Below are 24880 nucleotides of genomic sequence, written 5' to 3' on the forward strand. Positions count from 1 at the left end.
CGTATTTCTCGCGATACTTTGCTATAGGCGTGTCTGGTTGAGTAAAGCGGTCATCCCTGACTTAGTCAGGTAGTTTTTCTCATATTAGCTCATATTTTTCTCTTTACCCTTAACCCTTCATTAACCCTTCATCACGTCAAAAAGAAGGAAATGGAATGATGACTATGTGTGCTTTGGTTTCACTTGCACAACAGGAAATGATGGCTTGCAAAAACACCAGTGCATTCTTTGTAGCGTTGTGTTTTCCAACTCAAATTTGAAGCCGTCCAAGCTTCAAGAGCACTTCAAGATCAAGCATGGTGGAGCTGATGTTGAAGGACATGATGTTGGGTCATTGAAAATCAAAAGAGTTCATTTTGATTCACAAGGAACTCTTCCAAAATTAGGTTTTGTTTCTGTTGAAAAACCACTACTTCTTGCTTCATACCAAGTGGCATATTAAGTGGCCAAATCCAAGAAGCCCCATACAATTGCGGAAGATCTCATCAAGCCATGTGCACTGGAAATGGCAACAATTATCCTGGTCAAAGAAGCAAGAAAAAAATTTGAACAGGTGCCCCTATCAAATAATGTCACTCACAACCGAATCAGTGATTTGAGTGAAGATATTTTGAATCAAGTCATCTCAGATGTCAGAGCAAGTCCTCTTAAAATCTCTATTCAGTTGGATGAGTCAACTGATGTCTCCAGTTGTAGTCAACTCATCACATTAGTGAGGTATGTCAATGATGGTGCTGTGAAGGAAGATTTCCTGTTTTGTAAAGATCTGAAAACAAACACAACTGCAAAGAACAACACACACAAAATGCTGGTAGAACACAGCAGGCTAGGCAGCATCTATAGGGAGAAGCGCTGTCGACGTTTCGGGCCGAGACCCTTCGTCAGGACTAACCGAAAGGAAAGGATACAACTGCTTCACAACTGCAAAGGATGTGATGCAGCTGGTGAAAGACTTCTTTGCCAAACATGATTTAGATATCAAAGTCATTGGTTCTGTGTGCACTGACGGGGCACCTGCAATGCTTGGAAATAAATCTGGCTTTTCTGCATTGATGAAAAAGGAGATTCCAGACTTGCAAGTTACCCATTGTTTTCTTCATTGGCATGCTTTGGCATCAAAAATATTGCCTCCAAATTTGAAGAAAGTCCTTGATACTTGTGTGAAGATCATCAACTGGATCAGGGGGCGTGCTTTGAACCATTGCATCTTCAAATCATTTTGTGAGGATCTGGGAAGTGAGTATTCAGTTTTGCTTTTCCACACAGAAGTCCATTGGTTGTCACGAAGCTTTAACACGCTTCTTTGAACTGTGGGAAGAAATCAAAGTTTTTCCTGGAGGAGTGTGAATGTGATCTGGTTGGGGCAATGGAATCACAGGAATTCGCCCAAATGCTGGTTTACTTAGCTGACATTTTCACTTGTATGAATGACCTGAGTGTTTCTCTTCAAGGAAAAGGGATAAACATATTGAAGGCTTGTGAAAAGTTGAATGCCTTCAAAGAAAAGTTATGTCTTTGGCGTCAAAGGATGGAAAGAAGCAGTCTCTCAAATTTTCCTTCACTAGAAGAAATGGTTGATGATGCTGGATCCATAACTCCTACTGTGCGTGAAGAAATCGTGGCACATTTGGAAATGCTGTCAGAATTGTTTGATGGATATTTTGCTGCTGGAGACCTGAAGATTTCAGAAGAATGGATCATGAATCCCTATTCCTACAATTTGGAGAAAATGTCAGATGATGAAGAGCTGAAGGAAGATCTTACAGATTTGCGGACAAATTGAGCTCTTGAAATGCAATTTGAAAGCAAGACTTTGGAGGAGTTTTGGTGTGTAGCACTGGATATGTTCCTAAGACTTGGTGGAAAAGCACTCCGTGTCCTCATTCCATTTGCAACAACATACGTGGGTGAATCTGGATTCAGTTCACTTTTGTCAATCAAGACAAAATCTAGGAACCACCTGGATCCACAGGCAGACCTGCGGATTGCAGTTAGCAAGATAGTTCCACATTTTGACAAAATCATGAATGAGAAGCAGGAGCAAAGAAGTCGTTGAATTTTATGTTCACAATTGGGATTGATTTTGCTGTTTACAATTTTTTCTGAATAAATTAGAATCCGATTGCTCAATTTATATTTGCATTTTATGCACTGAGTTAAAAGCTTATTTTTTTAAGTTCAATTTGTTCACCGGCAGAATTGTACGTGGTTCAAAAATTAGAAATTAGACTTCTTCATCTTCAAATGTGATATTACTTTTGTAGGGGGTGTGAACATTAATCAAACATTTCCTAGGGGTGTGGGGCATAGAAAAGGTTGGGAACCACTGCTCTAGACAATGTAACTGGTCTTATAACAGGGCCATCGCAGACTACCACGATAGGACAGTAGTGAAGCAGAGAAATTGAAATGCATCAAGGTAAGCACAAAATATTAGTACAGAACTTTAAAAGGAAACTACATAACAGAAAAACAAAGTAACAGTTCCAATTAAAAAAAACAGCATAAATAATGAAACATTCAAGCTGAGAAACTAAAGTAACAAATTATTCCAGGATTTCATATCCAGAATCCACAACAATTGTGCACTGAAGAGATTCAGCTCTGCAACGAACAATGATTGGTTATCTTAGCTGGGATGAGTTACTTTAAATTATAAAGGAATTGCAACTGAGGCAAAGCATGACAGTCAAGATAATGCAAGATGGTCTGTATGGCAGAAAAATCCATGCATCCAAAAAATAAAACAAGCAATGCACTGGACATTAAAACAACATGATAAAAACATGTTCCTATAGCTTAAACAAAGCTGCATTTACTCTACAATAGGTGACAGGTGCTGGAATACAAGGCTGTTGAAAAAATAGTAATGGAGGTCGTGGTCAACCATGGGTACTGTGCCTCTGGTAGTCACTGGTTCGTCGAGCAGCGTTGACTGTGGCTATTGAGGCCAATCCTGGAACGGCAGGCTCTGACACAGTTGCTGCATGTGTAGGGTGTTGTGGAATTGTTGTCCGCTGTGCTCTCCGCTCCTCAAACTGACTCAGGGTCACTCTTTCACCTTGCTCTAGGTATTGCTGAAGAGTACCTCGCTATTTGATGCGGTCATCTGCTGTATCCTCCCAGCACTCTGTGTTAATTTTCAAGGCTTTCATGTCGCGCTTGCAGAGGTCCTTGAAGCGAAGCTGGGCTCTACCAACGTTCCTCTTGCCTGTTGCTAGTTCTCCGTAGAGGATGTCCTTTGGCAGTCTACCATCCTTCATTTGACAAACACGGCCCAGCCAGCACAGTCTGCATTGTCTTAAAAGTGTGGACATTGTGGGAAGTCCAGTGCGGGAGAGGACCTCAGAGTTTGGGACTTTGTCTCTCCAGGTTATGCCGAGGAAGCGGTGAAGGCTGCGCAGGTGAGAACTAGTGAGTTTCCTCTCCTGTTTGGAGTAGATGGTCCAAGTCTCGCTACCGTACAGGAGGGTGCTGATAACGCATGCAATGTACACAGCAGTCTTGGTCTTTGTAGCGAGTTTTGGATTCTCCCAGACCTGCGAGGAGAGTCGAGCAAAGATCGATGTTGCTTTGCCGCTACGCCTATTGATTTCAGCATCGATGGTCGATCCCAAGTATGTGAACTCATGGACCACTTCTAGATCATAAATGTCGATGGTAATGACTGGTGTCCCCACTACGTTCTGGGCAAAGTCATTTGTTTTCTTTAGGCTGATGGTAAGTCCGAAGTCCTTGCATGCCTTAGAGAACCGGTCCATGAGAGTTTGTAGTTGCTGTTTGGTGTGCGAGGTTGTAGCAGCGTCATCGGCAAAGAGCATGTCACATATTAAGATCTTTCGCACCTTTGTTCTTGCTCTCAGGCACGCAGGGTTGAACAGCCACCTATCAGACCTGGTGTGCATGTAGATGCCTTCTGTCAACATCCCAAACGCGTGCTTCAATAGCATAGAGAAAAAGATGCCGAATAATGTTGGGGCCAACACGCATCCTTATTTGACTCCACTATGAATAGTGAAGAGTTCTGATGAGCTGCCATCGTACTGAACAGTAGCCCAGCCGATCTTGAGGAGAATCTGAAAGAGCTCATCCCTGCTGACAAGGTCAAACGCCTTGGTCAAGTCGATGAAAGCGACATAGACCAAGACACTCCAAACAAACTGGAAAACTTCGTATCAACACAACAGAGATGAAACAGTCAGAAAAGATTGACCAGTTTGCCAAGTCAGTACAGGGTGCTATGACTACCTCCTCACATGGAGATACTGCAACAGAACAATGGTCATACCTTTGCAACACTATCCGCGAATCAGCACCCTCTATCTTTGGAAGAAAGACCACAAAGAGCAGTGACTGGTTTGAGGCAAAGTGTAACATCATGACTCCTGTTATCATTGAAGCCAAGCGTGCAGCTCTCACAGAGTACAAGCGCTTACCATCTAACCAAACACTCCAGGCACTTCGAGCTGCTAGAAGCAAAGTGCAACAGACTGCAAGGCAGTGTGCAAATGAGTACTGGCTCCAGCTCAGTGAGGACATTCAGACAGCAGCTGTGACAGGCAACAACAGATCGATGTATAATGGTATCAAAAAGGCCCTTGGCTCATTGCAGAGCAAGACAGCACCCCTGAAGTCATCCAGCGGTGAAATAATCACCGATAAAAGCAAGCAGATGGAACGCTGGGTAGAACACTACTCTGAGCTCTACTCGAGGGAAAATGTTGTTGTTAGCTCAGCCATTGATTGTCTACCAGTCATGGATAAACTCAACTCTGAACCAACCATTGAGGACCTCAGCAAGGCAACTGACAGTCTGGCTCCAGGGAAAGCTCCTGGCAATGATGGGATTCCTCCAGACCTGATCAAACACTGCAAGGGCTCACTCCTCCAACCTTTACACGAGGTCCTCCATCAGTGCTGTAAGTAAAGAGCCATACCACAGGATATGTACGACTCCAAAATTGCCACTTTGTGCAGGAACAAGGGTGATAGGAGCGACTGCAACAACTTCAGGGGTATCTCCCTCCTGAGTATTGTTAGCAAAGTTTTTGCTCGTGTAGCTCTGGCACGTCTACAAACAAGTCTACCCAGAGACCTGTTGTGGTTTACATGCAAGGAGGTCAACTGTTGACATGATTTTCTCACTCTGTCAACTCCAGGAAAAGTGCAGGGAACAACAGTGATGGAGGACAATGAACAAAATTACTACAAGAGTTCTTTAGAGAGCTGCCAGTATAGAAATTATTATTTAACCTTATTACCAAGATTGAGCAATGTTGAACAAGGAGATAAAGATTTCATACTCAGGCACCTCTTTAAAATCTATTTGATAAAGCAAGAATGTATTAATTGAATTGTTAAACTTAATTGTTAACTTCATGTTTAGAGTTGTGTTGCGACAATGATAGTAGTATATTGAATGACATTTCCTTGCAACTGTGAAATATTTTTATATAAACATTTCTATCATGTCCCTAAAATAGGAAAATGATTAACCTGAATTTTTATGCTATTTATTCTAGAATTTCTTTTGTAATAAGGAAGTGATTTGATCAAAATTATAACAATGTAGAACCAGCTTGATGTTTAAATATAACACAGCTGCACATTCAGATCTCTTTAAAATACAGCACAAGAAATGAAGTTTCAGTACAAAACAATGGAACTCCAGTGGAAGAGAAATAACAATGATAAAGAACAACATATGAATGTTTACCTTTCCATTCCTCTATAGTGTGCTCCCTTTCTTCCAACTGTTTATCATATATCTGTGGAGGGGGCTATTGCACAAACAAAACCTTATTAGAATGAGATACATTAAAGGCTGTATGATAACTATAACAATCATAATCTTACATATGCGTAACACTTTAATGTAATTATAGCTCAATGGTTGGTTTTTAGTTTACTGGACTATTAATTACATAAATACTCTAAAATCATAGAAGTTCATTGATTAAGTTCAAGTGGTATATGTAGCATGGTCCCATCAATTTGAATGGAGTTGCCCACCTGAATTGAAATGTTTAGTGCATTTTCCCCTTTATTTTGTTATAGATAGATACTTCATTGATCCCAAAGGAAATTACAGTATCACAGAGGCATTGTAAGTGCACAGATATACAAATATTAGAAGAAAGAATAAAAAGTAAGTTACCTCAAAACATTTTAATAGGAGGGGTTCATCACTTCCCCAGCTATAGGTTGACTCATTATAGAGCCTAATGGCCAGGGTAAGAATATAATGCTCCCTGGAGCAGTGTTGTTGTCTTAGTCTTGTCCTTGCAAATTGAATTATACAACAACATAAGACTCAAGCTCCTATACGCAATGCCACGACCGATGAAGACCAACACACTAAATGTCTTTTTCACCACCCTGTCTACCTGTGACAATGCTGTCAACCGACTACGTACTTGTACTCAATTCCTCTGTTCCACTACACTCTCTAATGCCCTATCATTCACAGTATCAGTCCTAAACTCGTTGGTCTTTCCAAAATGCATTACCTCATAATTATCTGTATTGAAATCCATTTGCTACTTCTCAGCCCACTTCCCTAACTGATCAAGACTCTTCACTCCCCCCATAATTCATAACAACCTCCTTCACTATCAATCTTTCAATTTCATGTCATCCTCAAAAGTACTGCTCAAGCCTTGTGCATTCACATCCAAATCATTCAGATAAAGAACAAAACTAATACACCACTAGCTAATGGTCTCCATTCCAAGAAACAACCTTTAACTATCACCCTGTTTCCTACTACTTCCAATCTAATTTTGAATCCTCCTAACTAGCTCTCTCTGGATTCCATGGGACCTAACCTTGCAGATCAGCCTCTCATATGGGACTGTCAAAAGTCTTGCTAAAATCCATACAAACAACATTCACTACCCTACCCTCATATCTTTTTGGTTACCACTTCAAAAAAATTATAAAAGCTTTGCTAAATATGATTTCCGATGCACAAAACCTAGCTGAATCCTCCTAATCAGGCTATGTCGATCTAAATGCTGGTTGACTAAAGACTCAGCACGAAACAAGTAAAGGATAACAGTAACTAATCTGGTAGATGCACACATACATATAAAAACACAGGAGTGTAACTGTTAGCACAACACTATTACATCTCGGGGCGGAGTTCAGAATTTAATCCCGGTATCCACTATAGGATTTCTTATGTGTGGGTTTTGTCCAGGTGCTCCAGTTTTCTCCCACAGTCAAAAGACATACCGGTTAGTAGGTTAATTGGTCACTGTAAATTGTCCCATTATTAGGCTAGGGTTAAATTGGGCTTTGTTGGGCAGTGTGGCTTAAAGGACTGGAAAGGTCTACTCTGCAATGTATTTCCAAATAAACAACTACAAACCCAATTTCCAGAAAAGTTGGGATATTTTCCAAAATGCAATAAAAACAAAAATCTGTGATATGTTAATTCACGTGAACCTTTATTTAACTGACAAAAGTACAAAGAAAAGATTTTCAATAGCTTTACTGACCAACTTAATTGTATTTTGTAAATATACACAAACTTAGAATTTAATGGCTGCAACACACTCAACAAAAGTTGGGACAGAGGCATGTTTACCATTGTGTTACATCACCTTTCTTTTTAATAACACTTTTTAATTGTTTTGGAACTGAGGATACTAATTGTAGTAGATTTGCAATTGGAAATTTTGTCCATTCTTGCTTGATATAAGACTTCAGCTGCTCAACAGTCCGTGGTCTCCGTTGTCTGATTCTCCTCTTCATGATGCGCCATACATTTTCAATAGGAGATAGATCTGGACTGGCAGCAGGCCAGTCAAGCACACGCACTCTGTGTCTACAAAGCCACGCTGTTGTAGCCCGTGCAGAATGTGGTCTGGCATTGTCCTGCTGAAATAAGCATGGACGTCCCGGGAAGAGATGTCACCCTGATGGCAACATATGTCTCTCTAAAATCCTAATATATGCCTCAGAGTCAATGGTACCTTTACATACATGCAACTCACCCATGCCATGGGCACTGATGCACCCCCATACCATCACAGATGCTGGCTTTTGCACCTTTCGGTGATAACAATCAGGATGGTCATTTTCATCTTTGGCACGGAGAACTCGTTGCCCGTTTTTTCCGAAAACTAGCTGCAATGTGGACTCATCTGACCACAGCCCACGGTTCCACAGTCTTTCGGTCCATCTGCGATGAGCTCGGGCCCAGAGAAGTCGCCAGCGTTTCTGCATAGAGTTGATGTATGGCTTCCTCCTTGCGTAATACAGTTTCAAGTTGCATTTCTGGATGCAGCGACGGATTGTGTTAAGTGACAATGGTTTTCCAAAGTACTCCCGAGCCCAGGTGGCTATAATTGTCACAGTAACATGACGGTTTCTTAGGCAGTGCCGCCTGAGGGCTCAAAGATCACGTGCATTCAACAGTGGTTTCTGACCTTGCCCTTTACGCACTGAGATGTCTCTGAATTCTCTGAATCTTTTCACAATATTATGTACTGTAGATGTTGAAAGACCTAAATTCTCTGCAATCTTGCGTTGGGAAATGTTCTTTTGAACTGACTAACAATTTTCTCACGAATTTTGGCACAAAGGGGTGAGCCACGACCCATCCTTGCTTGCAAAGACTGAGCCTTTGATGGACTCTACTTTTATACCCAGTAATGATACCTCACCTGCTACCAATTAGCCTGCTTAATGTGGAGTCTTCCAAACCGGTGTTACTTGAATATTCTGTTCACTTTTCAATCTTATTTTAACTCTGTCCCAACTTTTGTTGAGTGTGTTGCAGCCATCAAATTCTAAATTTGTGTATATTTACAAAATACAATTAAGTTGGTCAGTAAAACTATTGAAGATCTTTTCTTTGTACTTTTGTCAGTTAAATAAAGGTTTACGTGAATTAACATATCACAGATTTTCGTTTTTATTGCATTTTGGAAAATATCCCAACTTTTCTGGAAATGGGGTTTGTAATATAAAAAACAGCAAAAAAAAGTGACTATTGCACCATTGTGTAATGTAGATCATGGACTCCAAAACACTGTGCTCTTCAATACAGATCTGGAAGCTCAAACAAAACACCATGGACTATCAGCAGCAGGAGCCTCATTAGAAGCAGTTATAATCTGATCAAGGGTGACAAATTAAATATTCCAGCATGTTTAACTTTAAAAAGAGGAAGGCAAAATGGAAAATAAATGAAAGCGCAATTCCAACATTAAAGAATGTGATAAAAGGCCTCAGCTTCTAATCAGTAATTAAAATCGAGAAACAGCAAGGAGCAGCAAACATTGGTAGGAATATTATAAACTCCAAACAGTAGTAGCAATGCACAGCATTGTATAAATCACATAATTACAGGTGCACACACAAAGATAATGCAATAATCGTGGGAGCCTTTAATCTGTATGTAGACTGAGCAAAACAAATTCAGTAGTACTGTGGAGGATGCATTTATGAAATGTGTACGAAATAATTTGTTGGGAATCAACAAGTGAGCAAACTATTCTAGATCTGCTGTTGTGTAATTGTGAACTAAATAATGATCTGGTACCTAGACTTTCACGGGCTAGTAATCATAATATGGTAGTTCTGTAAAAAAAAAGGTGGTGATTTAACTGGAAACTAGAATCTGAAGGAATGAGGTTTGAATTGCCTAGGTTGATTGAGAAGCATTGAAATAAATGACAGGAAGCAAGCAATGGTCGTTTAAATAATTAATGCTTAGTGAACTAGTTTTTTTTAAAAAAGACAAACATTTTAAAAAAGCAATTGGAAGAGTTGTGCAATCATGGTCATCAAGTTACAGTAATATATATCAAAGGAAAAGGAATACAATGTGCCAAGAAAAGTTAGCACGAAAGATTAGGAAAATCGGAAATCAGCAAAGGAGATTCAAAGTACTGAAAGAGGGTTACAAGAATGGCTAGAAGGAAACATAAAAATGTAGGAAGACCCAGATTAGTTGCCTCCCCATCCACTAAAATAAACATTTATCTTCTTCAGTTTGCTCTGTCCACAAAAGGACTGAGGTTTCCCACCTTGGATACTTCACTGGCACCTTCTAAAACTTCAGACTACCTATTATTCTATTAGCTAAGCAGACAACATCATCAAGCCATACATTATCTTAACTGAAAAATCTATTGCTCTTCCTTTTTAATGTCAAGGATAAATCCTGGAACTCCCTCTAGCCAGGAACTAACTTCACAAGAAGGTCTGCATTGCTACCTTCACCATCATGAGTCAATTAAGGGTAGACTATAAATGCTAATCTTGCCAAAAACCCACAATCTATTGGGGGGGGGGGGGGAATTGCCAATTGTCTCTTGAAAACTAAGCAGAAGATTCCCTGCAACATGCTTATGTCACTCATCCCAGATTCTGGAGCATTTTTGGCACTTGTATCATTCTTTTCAATTGCAAATAGAGTAAAGGGCATGAATGTGCATCTATCATTAGAAACAGAAAGAACAAACAGGTTTTCTAACAGTAAAGTCACTCTTATCCTGTAAAATGTTTTTTTAAAAAACTAGATTCCAAAGGTAAATTTACTGGAAAGAACCATACAGGTCAACTGTTGCTACTAGTCAACAGAAACTCCTAATTAATCAATTTAAAATGGATACTAACATGTTTAGTAGTCTTGTTGCATGTTGAATGGGTTAGAAAATTTGCATCCAAAAGGGATGTTAGGAAAGAACTCTATTCAATGCTACATTTCACTGTAATTAAGCACCAATGCAAAGCAGATGTGAAGCAATCAATCATTAGTTCAAAAATAGTCATGATGAAAAATAATTTGCTTACTGCTTCTACTTCAGAAGGATCATACCAGACGGAAATATATGGATGCTGTAAGGCATCATCCACAGAAATTCTCTTGTCAGGATCAATCACTAGCATTTTCGAGAGAAGATCTCTGGCCTGACTTACTGCAATTTAACACAACATACATATTTTAATGGCTGACATATTTATAATTTACTCACTTTACAAGTTGTGTGGTTCTAATAAATACTGAAGGACCCAAGTCTTCAATAAATCTACACAAGAGGAAATGTACCCCAAGAAAATATCTTAGACTATACTTGCAAAATCTACAGTGATGCTAGAATGTTTGTGAACCCTGTAGAACTTTCTCTATTTCTACATAAATATGATCCAAAATGTGATCAGATTTTCACACAAGTCCTAAAACTAAATAAAGAGAACCTAATGTTGCCTGGATTGTGGAGCATGCCTTCTGAGAAGAGGTCAAGTAAACTTGGCCTCGTCTTCGGAGTGGTGGAGGATGAGAGGTGACCAGATAGAGGTGTATAAGATGATGAGAGGCATTGGTCGTGTGGATAGTCAGAGGCTTTTTCCCAGGGCTGAAATGGCTAATGTGAGAGGGCACAGTTTTAAGGTGCTTGGAAGTAGGTACAGAGGAGATGTCAGGAGTAACTGATTTTTTTTTTTAAACCACAGAGTGGTGAGTGCGTGGAATGGGCTGCTGGCAATGATGGTGGAGGCAGATACGATAGGGTCTTTTAAGAGACTCCCGGAAAGGTATATGGAGCTTAGAAAAATAGAGGGCTAAATTAGGTAATCTCTAAATAAGAACAAGTTCGGCACAGCATTGTGGGCCGAAGGCCTGTATTGTGCTGTAGGTTTTCTATGCTTCTAATTAAACAAATAACATAAAAATCATTATACATTTATTTTATTTATTGAAAATAATGATCCAATAATACATGCATTTGTTGGAAAAGTATATGAACCTTTGTTTTCAGTAACTAATGTGACCCCTTGTACAGCAATAACTTCAATCAAATGTTTCCGGTAACTGTTGATCAGTCCTGCACATCGGCTTGTAGGAATTTTAGACCATTCCTCCTTACAAAACTGCTTCAACTCTGGGATGCTGGTGGACTTCCTTGCATACTGTTTGCTTCAGGTCCTTCAACAACACTTCTATAGGACTAAGGTCAGGATTTTGACTTGGCCATTCCAAAACATGAGTTTTCTTCTTTTTAAACCATTCAGTTGTTGATTTACTCGTCTTTTGGATCACTGTCTTGTTACATTATCCAACTTCTATTAAACTTCAGGTAACTGACTGCTACCCTGACTTTCTGCTGGAAAAATATGGATACAAATTTGAATTGATTGTTCCCTCGACAACTGCAAGCTGTCCAGTCCCTGAGGCAGCAAAGCAGCCCCAAACCGTGATGCTCCTTCCACCATGCTCCACAGATGGAATGAGATTTTGGTGTTGGTGCAGTGCCCTTTTTCCTCCAAACATAGCAATGTGCATTTCTGCCAAAAAGTTCAACTTTTGTCTCATCTGTCCATAGAACATTGTCTCAGAAGCATTACGGGACATCCAGGTGGTCCTATGCAAATCTGAGATGTGCAGCACTTTTATCCCCCAGAGAGCAGTGGTTTCTTCTGTGGTGCCCTTCCATGAACACTATTCTTGCTTAGTATTTCTCTTACAGTGGACATATGAACAGAAACTTTAGCAAGTTCTAGAGATTTCTGCAGGTCTTTTGCTGTTACCTGACTTTGTGCATCTTTTTTTATAGGGCAAGGCACCTCTACAACCCACACCTCCAAACTCATCTCATTGACTGGAACACCTGACTCCAAATAGCTAATGTAAAGGCATTACCCCAGAGGTTCACATACTTTTCCCAAAAATACATAATATTGGATAATTTTTCTCAATAAATGAATAATTATAACGTTTTTGTATTGTTTATTTAATTGAGTTCTCTTTATCTAGTTTTAGATGAAGATCTGATCACATTTAGATCATATTTATGCAGAAATAGGGAAAATTCTACAGCATTCACAAATTTTCTAGCATCACTGTATCTACTTCCTTTTAAGTATTTTGGTTACAAAATTCCAAAGCAAAAATCACAAATAACAAAATTAATTGAGCTATTTTAATATTCCCCCTAATGTCACAAAATTGAAATATCCAATATTTTCACAAAGTAATGGTTAATTTGTGACTGGTATATTACAGATAAAACAATACTGTCTTTCAGCAACTGATTCATAAGTAGTTTTATTTCAGCTTATTTTTCTTTAACCTTAAAACCTCAAGCATATTTGAACTTAATTGAAGTACCATTTAAAAAAGTAAAGCATACCTTTTAACTTGTCTCGCTCAGAATCTGCTGGAAAAACCCAATCTGGAAATAACGTTTCAAAACCAAGCCCTGGATACTTAGGCCGATTCTCTACATAATTTCGTACAGTTGGCTGCAATTTCTTCATGAATTCTGCAGATGGGGTTCCTAGCTGTTCAATGACTTTATTCCACTGATCAATATCTGTGCCAACTGGTTCAGGAAAACAGGTCCACACAATCTCAAGCCCCTAAGTTTTATTATTTTAACTGTAATAAATTTTATTAATTCACTTTAAAATGACTTCCTATTTTCATTTGCTTTCTATTTGGACTTTCAACTCTATATTTATATTTCTATATTTCTCTATATTCCAAACAGTATATTTAGCAAAAATGTTTTGAAATACATATTCCAAATGAAACAAAACATTTAAGGAGAAACAGGTACTAAACTTCAATTTAATTTAAGCAATGTTAAGGCTACTAAGCAATTCATCCACATTCAGGGTCATGGACAAAAAAGACCTGAATTAGCAAAGAATGAAGACAATGGAAAGTAAAAAAAAAAAATCACAAAATTATAAAGTAATTAAGAATCAAGGTTAGCTTCAAGTACATCTTCAAAATGTTAATTTTAGCTCATGATTAATTAGGCTACCCGATAATGAACATACTTAAAATATCCCTTTCACTGAGTATTGCTCTTTACTAATCCTCCATCTATATGCAGAAACCTATTTGGAAGTTTAGTTGATCTCAGAGCTTAGCAAAATGTTTGCAGATGCCTCGACTCCAATTGAGAAGCCATTATCAGTGCGCAGCTGAGGATGTTGTCTCCTCAGAATGCTGGCTTATATACTCCTCCAGGATCTGAATGGATATTGATTAGACATGGTGATCTGGTTGGCTGGTTCAAAACACTGAACAGTTTACCAGTAGCAGATTCTGATTGGCTAGTCCCTCAAAGCTAGCCAATCAGAATCTGCTACTGCTAAACTGTTCATAGTGTTTTGAACCAGCCAACCAGATCACCACATCTAATCAATGTCCATTTGGACCTGGAGTATATCAGCCATCATTCTGAATAAGACAACATCCTCAATGTGCACTGTGGTGCATGGCCAAGTGGTTAAGGCATTGGACTAGAGATCTGAAGGTTGTGAGTTCTAGCCCCAGCCCAGGCAGCGTCTTGAGCAAGGCACTTAACCACACATTGCTCCAGTCCACCCAGCTGAAACTGGGTATTGAGAAAATGCTGGGGGGGTAACCTTGTGTCCTATCTGGAGGGGGGGGGGGAGAGAAAGAGAGAGTCTCGTACTCTCAGTCGCTTCACGCCATGGAAGCCGGCATAAGCACCGGTCTGATGAGCCTATAAGGCTCGGGACAGACTAACTTCAATGCGCACTGACTGGCTTCTCAACTGGAGCCAAAATGTCTGCAAACATTTGGCCAAGCTAGGCAATCAGCCAAACTTCCAAATAGCCAATCTGAACTACCAATATTCTGCAATATGTCAGAAATCTATTTATAAATAGCAATCCTGATAATCCAGAATTCTTCTAAAGCATTAGCCTTAAAATTGCAAAAGGAGCAAAGGAATTTAGTTTCTATATTTTAGCTTTGAAGGAGGATAGAGTTATCTATGCAATTACCCTTGGTTTCAATACAATTACAATACTGGCAGTAAATTATGGAGGCAGTACCAGAACCAAGGGTTAAATAATCAGGAAATTAAGCCTACTGGTACTTGTCTTAAACATGCAGAACTACTTTTGACAACAGTTTACCTTTTTAAAAACATCTTTAATACTGCCAGACACTCCAAACTACTTTGTAATATCTGATCCAAAGAGGACTATGCAGCAAAGAAACCATCAGGACAGAGTGTTCAAACAGGCTTAAGGATGTAAAACCAGAAAATGCCTGAAATACCCAGGCCCAGCAGCAAAAAGAGAATAAATACTTCAGGTTGATAATTTTTCCATTATAAATGGGGAAAGTTAGATATCAAGCATGTTTTAAGTTGTACTCCACCCCACCACAGACACTGTTTCCTCCAAGCTGTGTGGGTATGCAGCTACGCAATAACTGAAATGCTCCCACACACACGGCCCTTGGTGCTACGCAGCTGAAATCTTCTTTCATAAAATATTTTATTAAAATGCCACACAGTTTTCAGGCCATGTAAAAATTTCCTACTCAAAGCAATGGTTGGTCTGCAGAGCTGTAAAAATAAAACTTAGAGGGAATGCGGATCAGACATTCCCTTTGTTCTCTCTATCTCTCCTTGCAACTAATTTCTTTTATAGTTCTGATACAAGGTTATGACCCACAATAATACGTTTTCTCCTCACAAATGTAGCCTGAACTTTGTCATTATTTCAGATTTTCAGCAACAGCACTTGCCGCTTTTCTATTAGTATAAAGGATGCCATTATGAGAAGGAATTTCCCAGATAATCCATTTGTACAGAAGCTATTGGAAAACAACAAGGTTCAATGGCCTTTAGAGCCTTATGGAAATCTAGCTCTGGATGGCTAAGCTATCTTGTGCTAGATACGATCATCTCTGTACCTCGTAAACTCCTAGAATCAAGACAGCAAGGTTGGGGCCATTCTGAGTGGATAGGATGGCAGAGAGGGGTAAAAGCTTTTACACAGACAAAGCTGTTGCATGTATTGAATCTTCACAAAGGGAAATATAGAATTATTTTGATATTAAAACTAAATCTTCTAAATAAACAAATCATTTTGAGATGGAGGGTTAAGGTCTTCAGGTCCTATGGATCCAAATGAAGTTTCTCACTTCTTTTAATGGCATAGATTATTAGGCATTTTTGCAGTTGAAGCTCTCTCAATAGGTATCTTGCTTAAATGCTCTTGGGAGGAGGTCATAGTAATGACATCACAAAATCATTTTATGCCCTTATGTTTAGTTAAAACTAGTTATTACATTTCAGTGTAATGTAAATCAGTTGTAGCCTGTCTGAATGATTACCATCCTGTCACCCTGACCCTCATAGTGATGAAATATTTTGAACGGCTTTGTCAAGCCTCATATCACAGCCAGCCTCCCCTCATCGCTGGATCCTCTAAAGTTTGCTTATCGTCCAAATCGCTCTACGGAGGACGCAATATCCACCACACTGCTCACAGTTCTCTCTCACTTGAACAATAAAGACACTTATGTCAGAATCCTGTACATTGATTTCAATTCAGCGTTCAATACCATCATCCCGCAGAGACTAGTGGAGAAACTGTCGCTGCTTGGCCTTAACACTGTCATGTGTCGCTAGATTCTGGATTTCTTGACAGAGAGACCACAGTCAGTCCATGTTGGCAGCAACATCTCTGACTCCATCACACTGAGCACTGGATCCCCACAAGGCTGTGTGCTCAGCCCATTGCTGTTTACACTGCTAACACATGACTGTGCAGCCAGATTCAAGGGGAACCTGATCATTAAATTTGCTGATGATACCACAGTGGTGGGGCTCATCAGCAAAAATGATGAAACAATGTACAGGGAGGAGGTCAAACACCTAGAGAGCTGGTGCAGTGACAACAACTTGATACTTAATGTCACCAAAACCAAGGAGATGACTGTTGATTTCAGACGGTCTCAGCCTGAACACACACCCCTTAGCATCAGCAGCTCCACAGTGGAGAGAGTGGAAAACATCAAGTTCCTTGGGGTGCAGATCTCGGACAATCTCACCTGGTCCAGGAACACCACCGGGATTGTGAAACGGGCCCAGCAGAGATTGCACTTTCTGAGGAAGCTTAAACAAGCATCACTCCCCACTAACATCTTAACTACATTCTACAGAGGCATGGTTGAGAGTGTGCTGACCTTTTGCATCACAACCTGGTACTCCAGCTGCAGTGCTGCCACCAAAAACGCCTTGCAGAGGGTGGTTAGGGGAGCAGAGAAGGTTATTGGAGTCTCCCTACCTTCTGTCCAAGACCTCTCTCAGAGTTGATGCCTCCAGAAGACATAGTACATCATTAAAGACCCCTCACACCCTCTCCATAAACTGTTTGTTCTTCTGCCATCAGGCAAACGTTACAGGAGCAGCTTCCTCCCACAGGCAGTCAGACTGCTAAATAGCTGCGCTACCTGACTCTGCTTTGGACACTTTTAACTTGCACTGGACACTTATAACTTGATGTTAACCGACATGTGGCTGTTGTGTTTTACTATTTATTGTTGTGTTTATTATTTAGTGTTGCATTTGTTATGTTATGATTGCACTTGCCCCTGGGAAACGCTGTCTCATTCTGCCCTGCAGAGCTGATGTACGGTTAGCATGACAATAAAGTTTTTGAATCTTGAATCAGTACATCAAAGATGCTACACAGCTGAGAAAGCTCATTTTCGTTTAATCAATTCCCTTACATCCGTCTGAAGCAGAACTTCCCACCCTGTTTCATGCCATGGATCAATACCATTAAGCAAAGGGCCCATAAACCTCAGGTTAGGAACACCAGAAAGAAATAAAGTTTAATCTATCTCATGTTCACTAATTTATGGATTTTTATGTTATCACTCAAAGCAAAGATTAAAGAATCTGAGTCAATCGAGTGTCTAAATATTCTGCCTGCATGGTTTATCTTGGCCAGTATCTGAAGTAGGGCAAATTAAATATTTTCAAATCATGAGAACATTTCAGTAACAATCGGAGAAAATACTGTAAACGCGCTGCATGATACATTGAATATTAGCCAATAATTACAATACTCATCAATATGCAGATATTGCAAATTTACTGCCACTATATAATGTGATCAGACTAATTATTTAAGATACAACTTTTATCTTGGAATTCTTAAATACCTGCAATTTCTTTCAACTGATTATTTGTCAGGAAACTAGCAACAACATGAAATTACAGTTATATTGATGTGATCAAACAACCGCATAACACATGATGCATCAAGAAATGATATGGAATCAGTATCAATGCTCTGCACAGTGGCTTGCATGCATATCAGAAGAAACATCCAAATAGAAACAGACTAGAGCAATACAATCTGAAATGATTGTTGGATAATTTTATATGAAAAGAATTTACATAAACGGGCAAAGTTAATGAATTAAAGTATAACAGATTTCAGTTTTTAAAAAAATTGGTCTTAGTGTATTTTTTTGTATAGACAAAACCCAAAAGTATGCTTTTTTATTTCTGTCACTTGCCGTTCTAAAGGGTGAATTGTGAAATTTCATTGAAGTTATACTAAACTCAAATGGGAATTTTATGATTTACATTTTTACAAAACTAAAATCATTTGCATGAAAAGCCTTCAAATGCAGTAAATGTCAAAACTTCAAATAATAAATAGCATCAAATATAATCTATAATCTTAAATACAACTTGTACACAAAATACAATTTATAAAAAAAATTTTTGTCAATGATTTAGCCAAAATTTGGCTAAATCATGTTCTTTGTGAGTGTACCAATTCACTTCAGAAACTACTGCTTACTCTCTTTTGTTGGACAAATATTTTCAAACAGCAAAAGTTATGATCCAGGTGGAAAGGAGAATTTTAAATGTCATTAGCAGAGGTAATTAACGTCATGCATGCCAATAGATTAAAGAAAAACACATACAGACAGCTTCACAAGAAAACATTCAAGAATGGCAAACTAAAATAACCTCTATTTTCACCTTAAAACTATTTTTGGTCCTCAGAATGAGGGAAAGTAATTGTCTTTTTGCCTGAACATGTATGACTCTAGATTCGGAAATGGCTGGGCAAGGATACGATCAGTGCCTTGGAATAGCACAGAACCTTTCAGCATTTCTCCCATGATGCACCCCACTGACCAGATATCAACTGAAAATAAAATGAAATGATGGATAATTAACATGCCTGTCAGAAAATAAAAACCAACAATAAAAAAATGTATTGAAATTTACACAATGTGACAATGACAAAGAATATCAATTTGAGCATTAAGACATTGCAGGGTTTGGGAAATGCATAGAAGCAAGCCCAGTATGCTTTTATATATTTTTAAACAATTAATGTAAATAAACAAACATGTATTTCTGTATGTACAAGGATACAATCCCTTCCAGAGAACAGGATTTTGTGGAGCACCATTTCTGCCATAATGCAACCAACAGACCATAAATCCACTGTATGGTTTACGTGGGTAAGGTTAACAAAACAAAAATGAAAAAAAAATTCTATTTAACATGTTACTGATCAAGTGCAGAAAAAGCAATTAAAAAAGGGTGACAATGGCACAATTTACCAGTCTTGGTACTGAAAACTTCGATTACATAATGATACATTGTTTTATTATTTGAGCAATAAGTGTCATGCAATTGCAAGCATTAAGATACACATCAGATTATGGGGTTTTAAGTGCTGAATTTTAAAACAAAGATTTTAAATTTTAATTAAGAAATTCTTAAAACAATGTCTGAAATCTACTTGATCTACATGCAACTAGTCTTGAACCAGACACTATTTAAGTTTAAATGTTTCTACAATGTGCCTATCTATTCTACAAATTGTATTCTCAAAGAAAAAAATATCAAGAAAATAAAAAAGGTGCATTTCCAACTCAGCTGGAATTTAATAAGTAATTTGCTATGATACTCCGTGATGAAAAACTTGAATAATATGGGAAAGTCATTTTTACAAATGCCACAGATCCTTTAAAAAGAGACACTGATACAGTTTTAAAATTCATTACACCCTCAGTCAATTATCAGCAACTTTTTAAGAACTACCATTTGTTTTTTTTTAAAAAGTCTGATCATTTAAAAATATTCTATTTCAATATTTACCGATGTGAATCAGATTACAAATAACTGGAACAATCCATATTAATATTATTTCTGTTTCTTTCACACTGCTTTAAGAAATTGTATTGCAGGCCCCTACAGGGGCACTACAAATTTAGTATTTTGCTTAGTTAAATTGTGACATGTAGCTTCATCAATTCCCCTCCACTTTATTTTTAAAAATAAAGCTAAATAAATATAAGGTAGATTTGAACTACTTGAGCAATCCTTCTGGTCACCCACTCAACAGCATTGCTGGATATTCCACACAGAGTTGGAATTCACTACCTGCCATTATTATGAAGCTTAAAAGGGAAAGCTTGTTGCAGCATGTCAAATCTAAGCCCTTTGCAATTTGAGGCTTACTGGGACTGATCAGCCTAGAGTCGAAAGTCATGGAAAATTTGGCTGCTTAGTAGTTCAAGATTCTGTAACAGGACTAATTCTGGTAAACTGGACTAATTAGCAATTTTAACAATAAACTATTTCAATCGGTTAAGTTAGAAATATCCAATATGAAATAGCAAGGTGAATAAAACTTCAAATTTATGTAATGCATGGAAGAGAAGAAAATCCCAGAGACACACTATTAATGTAAGAGATCATAGAACAGTTTCAAAACCTTATTTGGGTAATGTTTTGAAAGACATGCTTTCTACTTTCCCAATGTCAATTATGTTCAATTCTACATCCTTGTTTTTATACTGTACTAATAAAAGTAAACCATGCTGATTAAAGTATTTATATGCTGGTTTCAGCTGAATAAACTTATCATAACCAAACTGAACTTAAATACTTCTTGCGGGTTTAGTACAGACAATCTCAGGATAACTATGGCTAAAACGGTTGTATCAGATACTTTTTTCCTGTCAAAAAGTATATGTGGGAATGCATTTACTGACTAGATCAGTCTTAGCTATGATGTCCACCAGAAATCAAAGGGTCAATTGCCAACACATTAAGAAAGAAAACTGGGGTCATTTTATGCAACACTATTGGCAACAGGGTACATATCATCAAAACAAAAACTAACACCTGCAGTTGATAAAGGGGCAACAATGGCTCATGTTTCAGGAATTCATTGTGTCCTGTAAGTAATGCATCCAGCAAGAAATCCTTACCGTTTTCTTTGTACCCCATTCCTAGGATAACTTCAGGTGCTCTATAATATCGTGTCACTACATATGGGGTCATCATAAAATTAGTACAGGCAGTCCTTGCCAGTCCAAAATCTAGAATTTTCAGTGTGCAGTCTGACTTTACTACTATGTTGCTGGGTTTCAAATCCTATTGCAAACAAGAGATAACAGCTTTAATATTTAAAAAGATAACACACAGGAATTCACCAACTTAAAATAGTTTTTAAAAAGTCAACAATTCAATCCTTTAATGTCATGCTACAAACTGGCTTCCCATATCATTAATAGATCATGAAATATTTACAAACACTACAATAAAACTTAACATTAACAATGTAAGAGAGGGAATAAAGGATTTGTTTTCAAAACACAATGCTTTCTTTAAATGATGATTCAAAAATTGAATAAATTAAAACCCTGAGTACCTACTCTGTGGATAATGCCAGCTGAGTGAAGGTGTTTAATACCACATAACATCTGGTAAAGAAGGTAGGACATTCTCTCATGGTCTAGCTCCATATGGATAACCTGGCATAAGTTGGCATCCATCAACTCCATAACCAAGTAACTACAGAATACAGAATTAAAGATACAACCTTTACGAACTTCACGACAAACTATTCCACTACAACTAAAATTTAGAATCTACAACTCTTGTCAAATTTTATTCAAATACTTACACATCTTGGAATTCTTCTAAAGACTTCTGTGGTGTAAATACATTCAACAAACTAATAATCTGCAAGAAGAATTTTATGTTATCAGATTTGTAGGCAAACAATTTTTTCTTTCTCTATGTGCCTTTATTTTGGCAATAAACCAAGCATTAACAAACAGTTCCTGACTGCTCAATGAAATAAACATTATTGTACAACTAGAACTCTTGAAATTTTGCATAGCAAGCAGCTGAATATTATGTCTGGATCACAACTAGAAAGCAACAAAACTATTACTTCTAAACATTCTCACTGAACCACATTTACAAAGAAAAGTCATTTAATTTTAAGTGTACTTCAATTATAGATGAATGCAACCATCAATTCTGCTATAATAAATTTACTTTGAACTTTAAGTAAACCAGATAAACAATACTGCAATGTTTCATGCTGATACATTTCAATGCAGTGGCACAAAATGTGTAATATTCAATACAGTTTTATCCAATTTTAAAAACTCAACATATATAATCCTCTTACGATACAGGAACACATAAAACAGTTGCTCACATTTTTATGATTTACACATTTTAGAAGAACAAGTTCCCTGTAAGCTCTCTTGGCGTGAGTTTGGTTCTGAAAAGGCCTGCTGAGTTTCTTAACAGCAACACTTCCATCAAGTATACAATCAAATGCAGCACTGTAATTCAAAAAGAGTTTATATAAATCTTTTAGCATTCAAAAGCCAGAAAACAAAGTCATAATCGGCATCCAGTAGTCAACACAATTGACTTAATAAATACAAAAAGAAACTTACGAATTATAATTGTACAATTATGTTCTGAAGAGCGTACCACAGAATATGATGCACCTTTTATTATATTGCCTTCATATTTTTGAATAAACTTATTTTGTGATATGCAAAATGCAAATGACAAAACAAACTAATTAATGTACTATAAATTAGGTGCAACATATATATTGAAATAAACCTAGGAAGAAGCCAATCACAATAGCTGACATTTAAATGATACTGTGCAAAATAAAAATGAGGTGCAAATAATACTTTCAAAATTCTATGACAGAAGTGGATTTTGCTCTCAGGCTTATTTGAAAAACTGCATTTCCATTTTAATGACACTTTGTTGAACATGAACCAATTTCTAATTAACTACAATGAAGAAGAACTGAGATGCAAACAATTGCAAAAAAAGAACAAAGATGAAAGGGACTAGGGATTGCCAAGATAGGGAAGAGTAAATGAACATTTTTGAGAAAGGGGGATGGGATTAGGAAAAGAGGACAGGCAGGAGAGAATATAAAGTGAAAGCGAACTATCAGATAAGCAGAACATACATAAAAATACAAGCAAGATAATGCATAACTGAGAGTACCCTGGCCCTTCATGAATTTAAATAGAACAAGTGTTTCAGTTTGTGACCCAATTAATTACATTTTGAGATCTGCACAATATACACTTACCAAACAATTCCCTGTGCCCCTGAACCTATGGGCTTCAATGACTGGTATCGCTTAAGAACCGTGAAGGTGGAATCACCAACTTGTACACTATAGAATCCTGCTTCACTGTTAATTTCACTCATGGTGTAGTGTTTTTTGCAACAGAATCTTTATCACTCAGTTCTGAAAAAAAAACAAACTCAGCAATAACAAGGATTGAATGCCAATATGATAATTGAATTCAAACAGTGAAATTAACTTTTTGAATGAAAAATAAGCATCTACCTGCAATTGATAAACAATTACCTAGTCCAATTATTAGCAAGACCCTTACTGAAAAATCCTGTGTTAATAGGATACAATGCACAAGCACAATTATCATCAGTATGCTTGCTCATCCACCTTCTCAGTTTATTGTACCAAAAGTATATTCTACTCTGCATTCTGTCCCCCTCCCCATACCCATCCTTAACGTTAGCTAAACAAATTGATAAAGGCTGGTGCAGCAGTATGGAGAATTGATGTTCGTCCAGTGCAAATGGAATACAGTATCCTACCACTAGTCGTATCTTCCCCTTTTGTGTTCTGCAGGAACCACTCAATGACTGCCTAGTTCATGACTAAGACTGGCTGGATATTTCCTTTGCAGCTACTTCACTCTGGTACACACAAATTGGTTTAAAGTGAATTTACACCAACCAAAAGAATTTCAACATAATTCATTTTTCATTTGGTGTCAAGGGGAACAATGAATAAGAAGCACAAAGAAAACTTGGCAATCATTTACATTGAGCTAGAGGCTGATGCTTTGCTTATCCCTAACACTATGAAGATGATGAGTATGTCCATCAGCCATCTCTGATTTGTCAGCACAAGTAGCAGATTAATTAGGAAATGGAAGGGCACAGTAATGTTAAACAAGAGAACATCTGCAGATGCTGGAATCCAAAGCAACACACACAAAATGTTGGAGGAACTCAGCAGGCCAGGCAGCACATATGGAAAAAAGAGTACAGTCAACATTTAAAAACGCAAACACGAGGAAATCTGCAGATGCTGGAAATTCAAGCAACACACACAAAATGTTGGTGGAACGCAGCAGGCCAGGCAGCATCTATAGGAATATATATGCTGCCTGGCCTGCTGCGTTCCACCAGCATCTTGTGTGTGTTGATAGTCAACATTTTGGGCCTGGTCCCTGGACTGGCTTTAGATTGTCACAAACATAAACTGGTTCACAGCATGCTTCAAGTCTGTGCTGTAGTCTATCACAAGCTAGCAAACTATTACACAAACCAAAAGCAATAAATGCATCTTACCAATAGAAGTGATAGCTACAGAATAAATATGTTAAAAAAGTTTGTAGAGTTGAGAACATTAAGGAAGAAACAACTTATTTCCTGCAACATTTTATAATTACTTTTGTGACTTCAAATTAAAAGTGTCTTAGCTTTACAAAGCTACTTGTGGCTGACAGCAAGCCGAACCATGAACAGGGTCTTGCTTTTCACATAGGCTAAGTCTTGTCTTTATTAAAGCTTAACTGACATCATGACTGGTAACATGCTGCAAAACTGCAGCAGTCCTCTGGGATACGTATATTGATGTTGCTCAACTGGAACCCTGCCCCTGAAACACTGGCTGCTCATCACAAATTTGGAAATGGTGCACCATACTCATGAGTGGAAAGGTTGAA

The 24880-nt window shown here is 38.0% G+C and overlaps 1 protein-coding gene across 7 annotated transcripts in view; it reads right to left on the reverse strand.

The window, feature by feature from the left end:
- LOC140739326 (mitogen-activated protein kinase 9) overlaps positions 1 to 24880 on the reverse strand; it is a 52672-nt gene that overhangs the window by 15078 nt on the left and 12714 nt on the right. For 6 of the 7 annotated variants that reach the window (XM_073067520.1, XM_073067514.1, XM_073067517.1 and 3 more), the window contains 9 exons: positions 23206 to 23367; positions 22294 to 22423; positions 21748 to 21806; positions 21497 to 21635; positions 21050 to 21215; positions 18895 to 18966; positions 13146 to 13328; positions 10810 to 10934; positions 5717 to 5780 (listed from right to left, as the gene is read on the reverse strand). In XM_073067520.1, coding sequence (XP_072923621.1) covers positions 5717 to 5780; positions 10810 to 10934; positions 13146 to 13328; positions 18895 to 18966; positions 21050 to 21215; positions 21497 to 21635; positions 21748 to 21806; positions 22294 to 22423; positions 23206 to 23327 — 1060 coding nt within the window. In that variant the 5' untranslated portion in view covers positions 23328 to 23367. Of the gene's footprint in view, positions 1 to 5716; positions 5781 to 10809; positions 10935 to 13145; positions 13329 to 18894; positions 18967 to 19199; positions 19272 to 21049; positions 21216 to 21496; positions 21636 to 21747; positions 21807 to 22293; positions 22424 to 23205; positions 23368 to 24880 lie in introns of all 7 variants that reach the window. The other variant, XM_073067519.1, reaches the window with a different exon arrangement.

The sequence above is a fragment of the Hemitrygon akajei genome, chromosome 15, assembly GCF_048418815.1.
Source record: "Hemitrygon akajei chromosome 15, sHemAka1.3, whole genome shotgun sequence".
NCBI classification, from domain to species: domain Eukaryota; kingdom Metazoa; phylum Chordata; class Chondrichthyes; order Myliobatiformes; family Dasyatidae; genus Hemitrygon; species Hemitrygon akajei.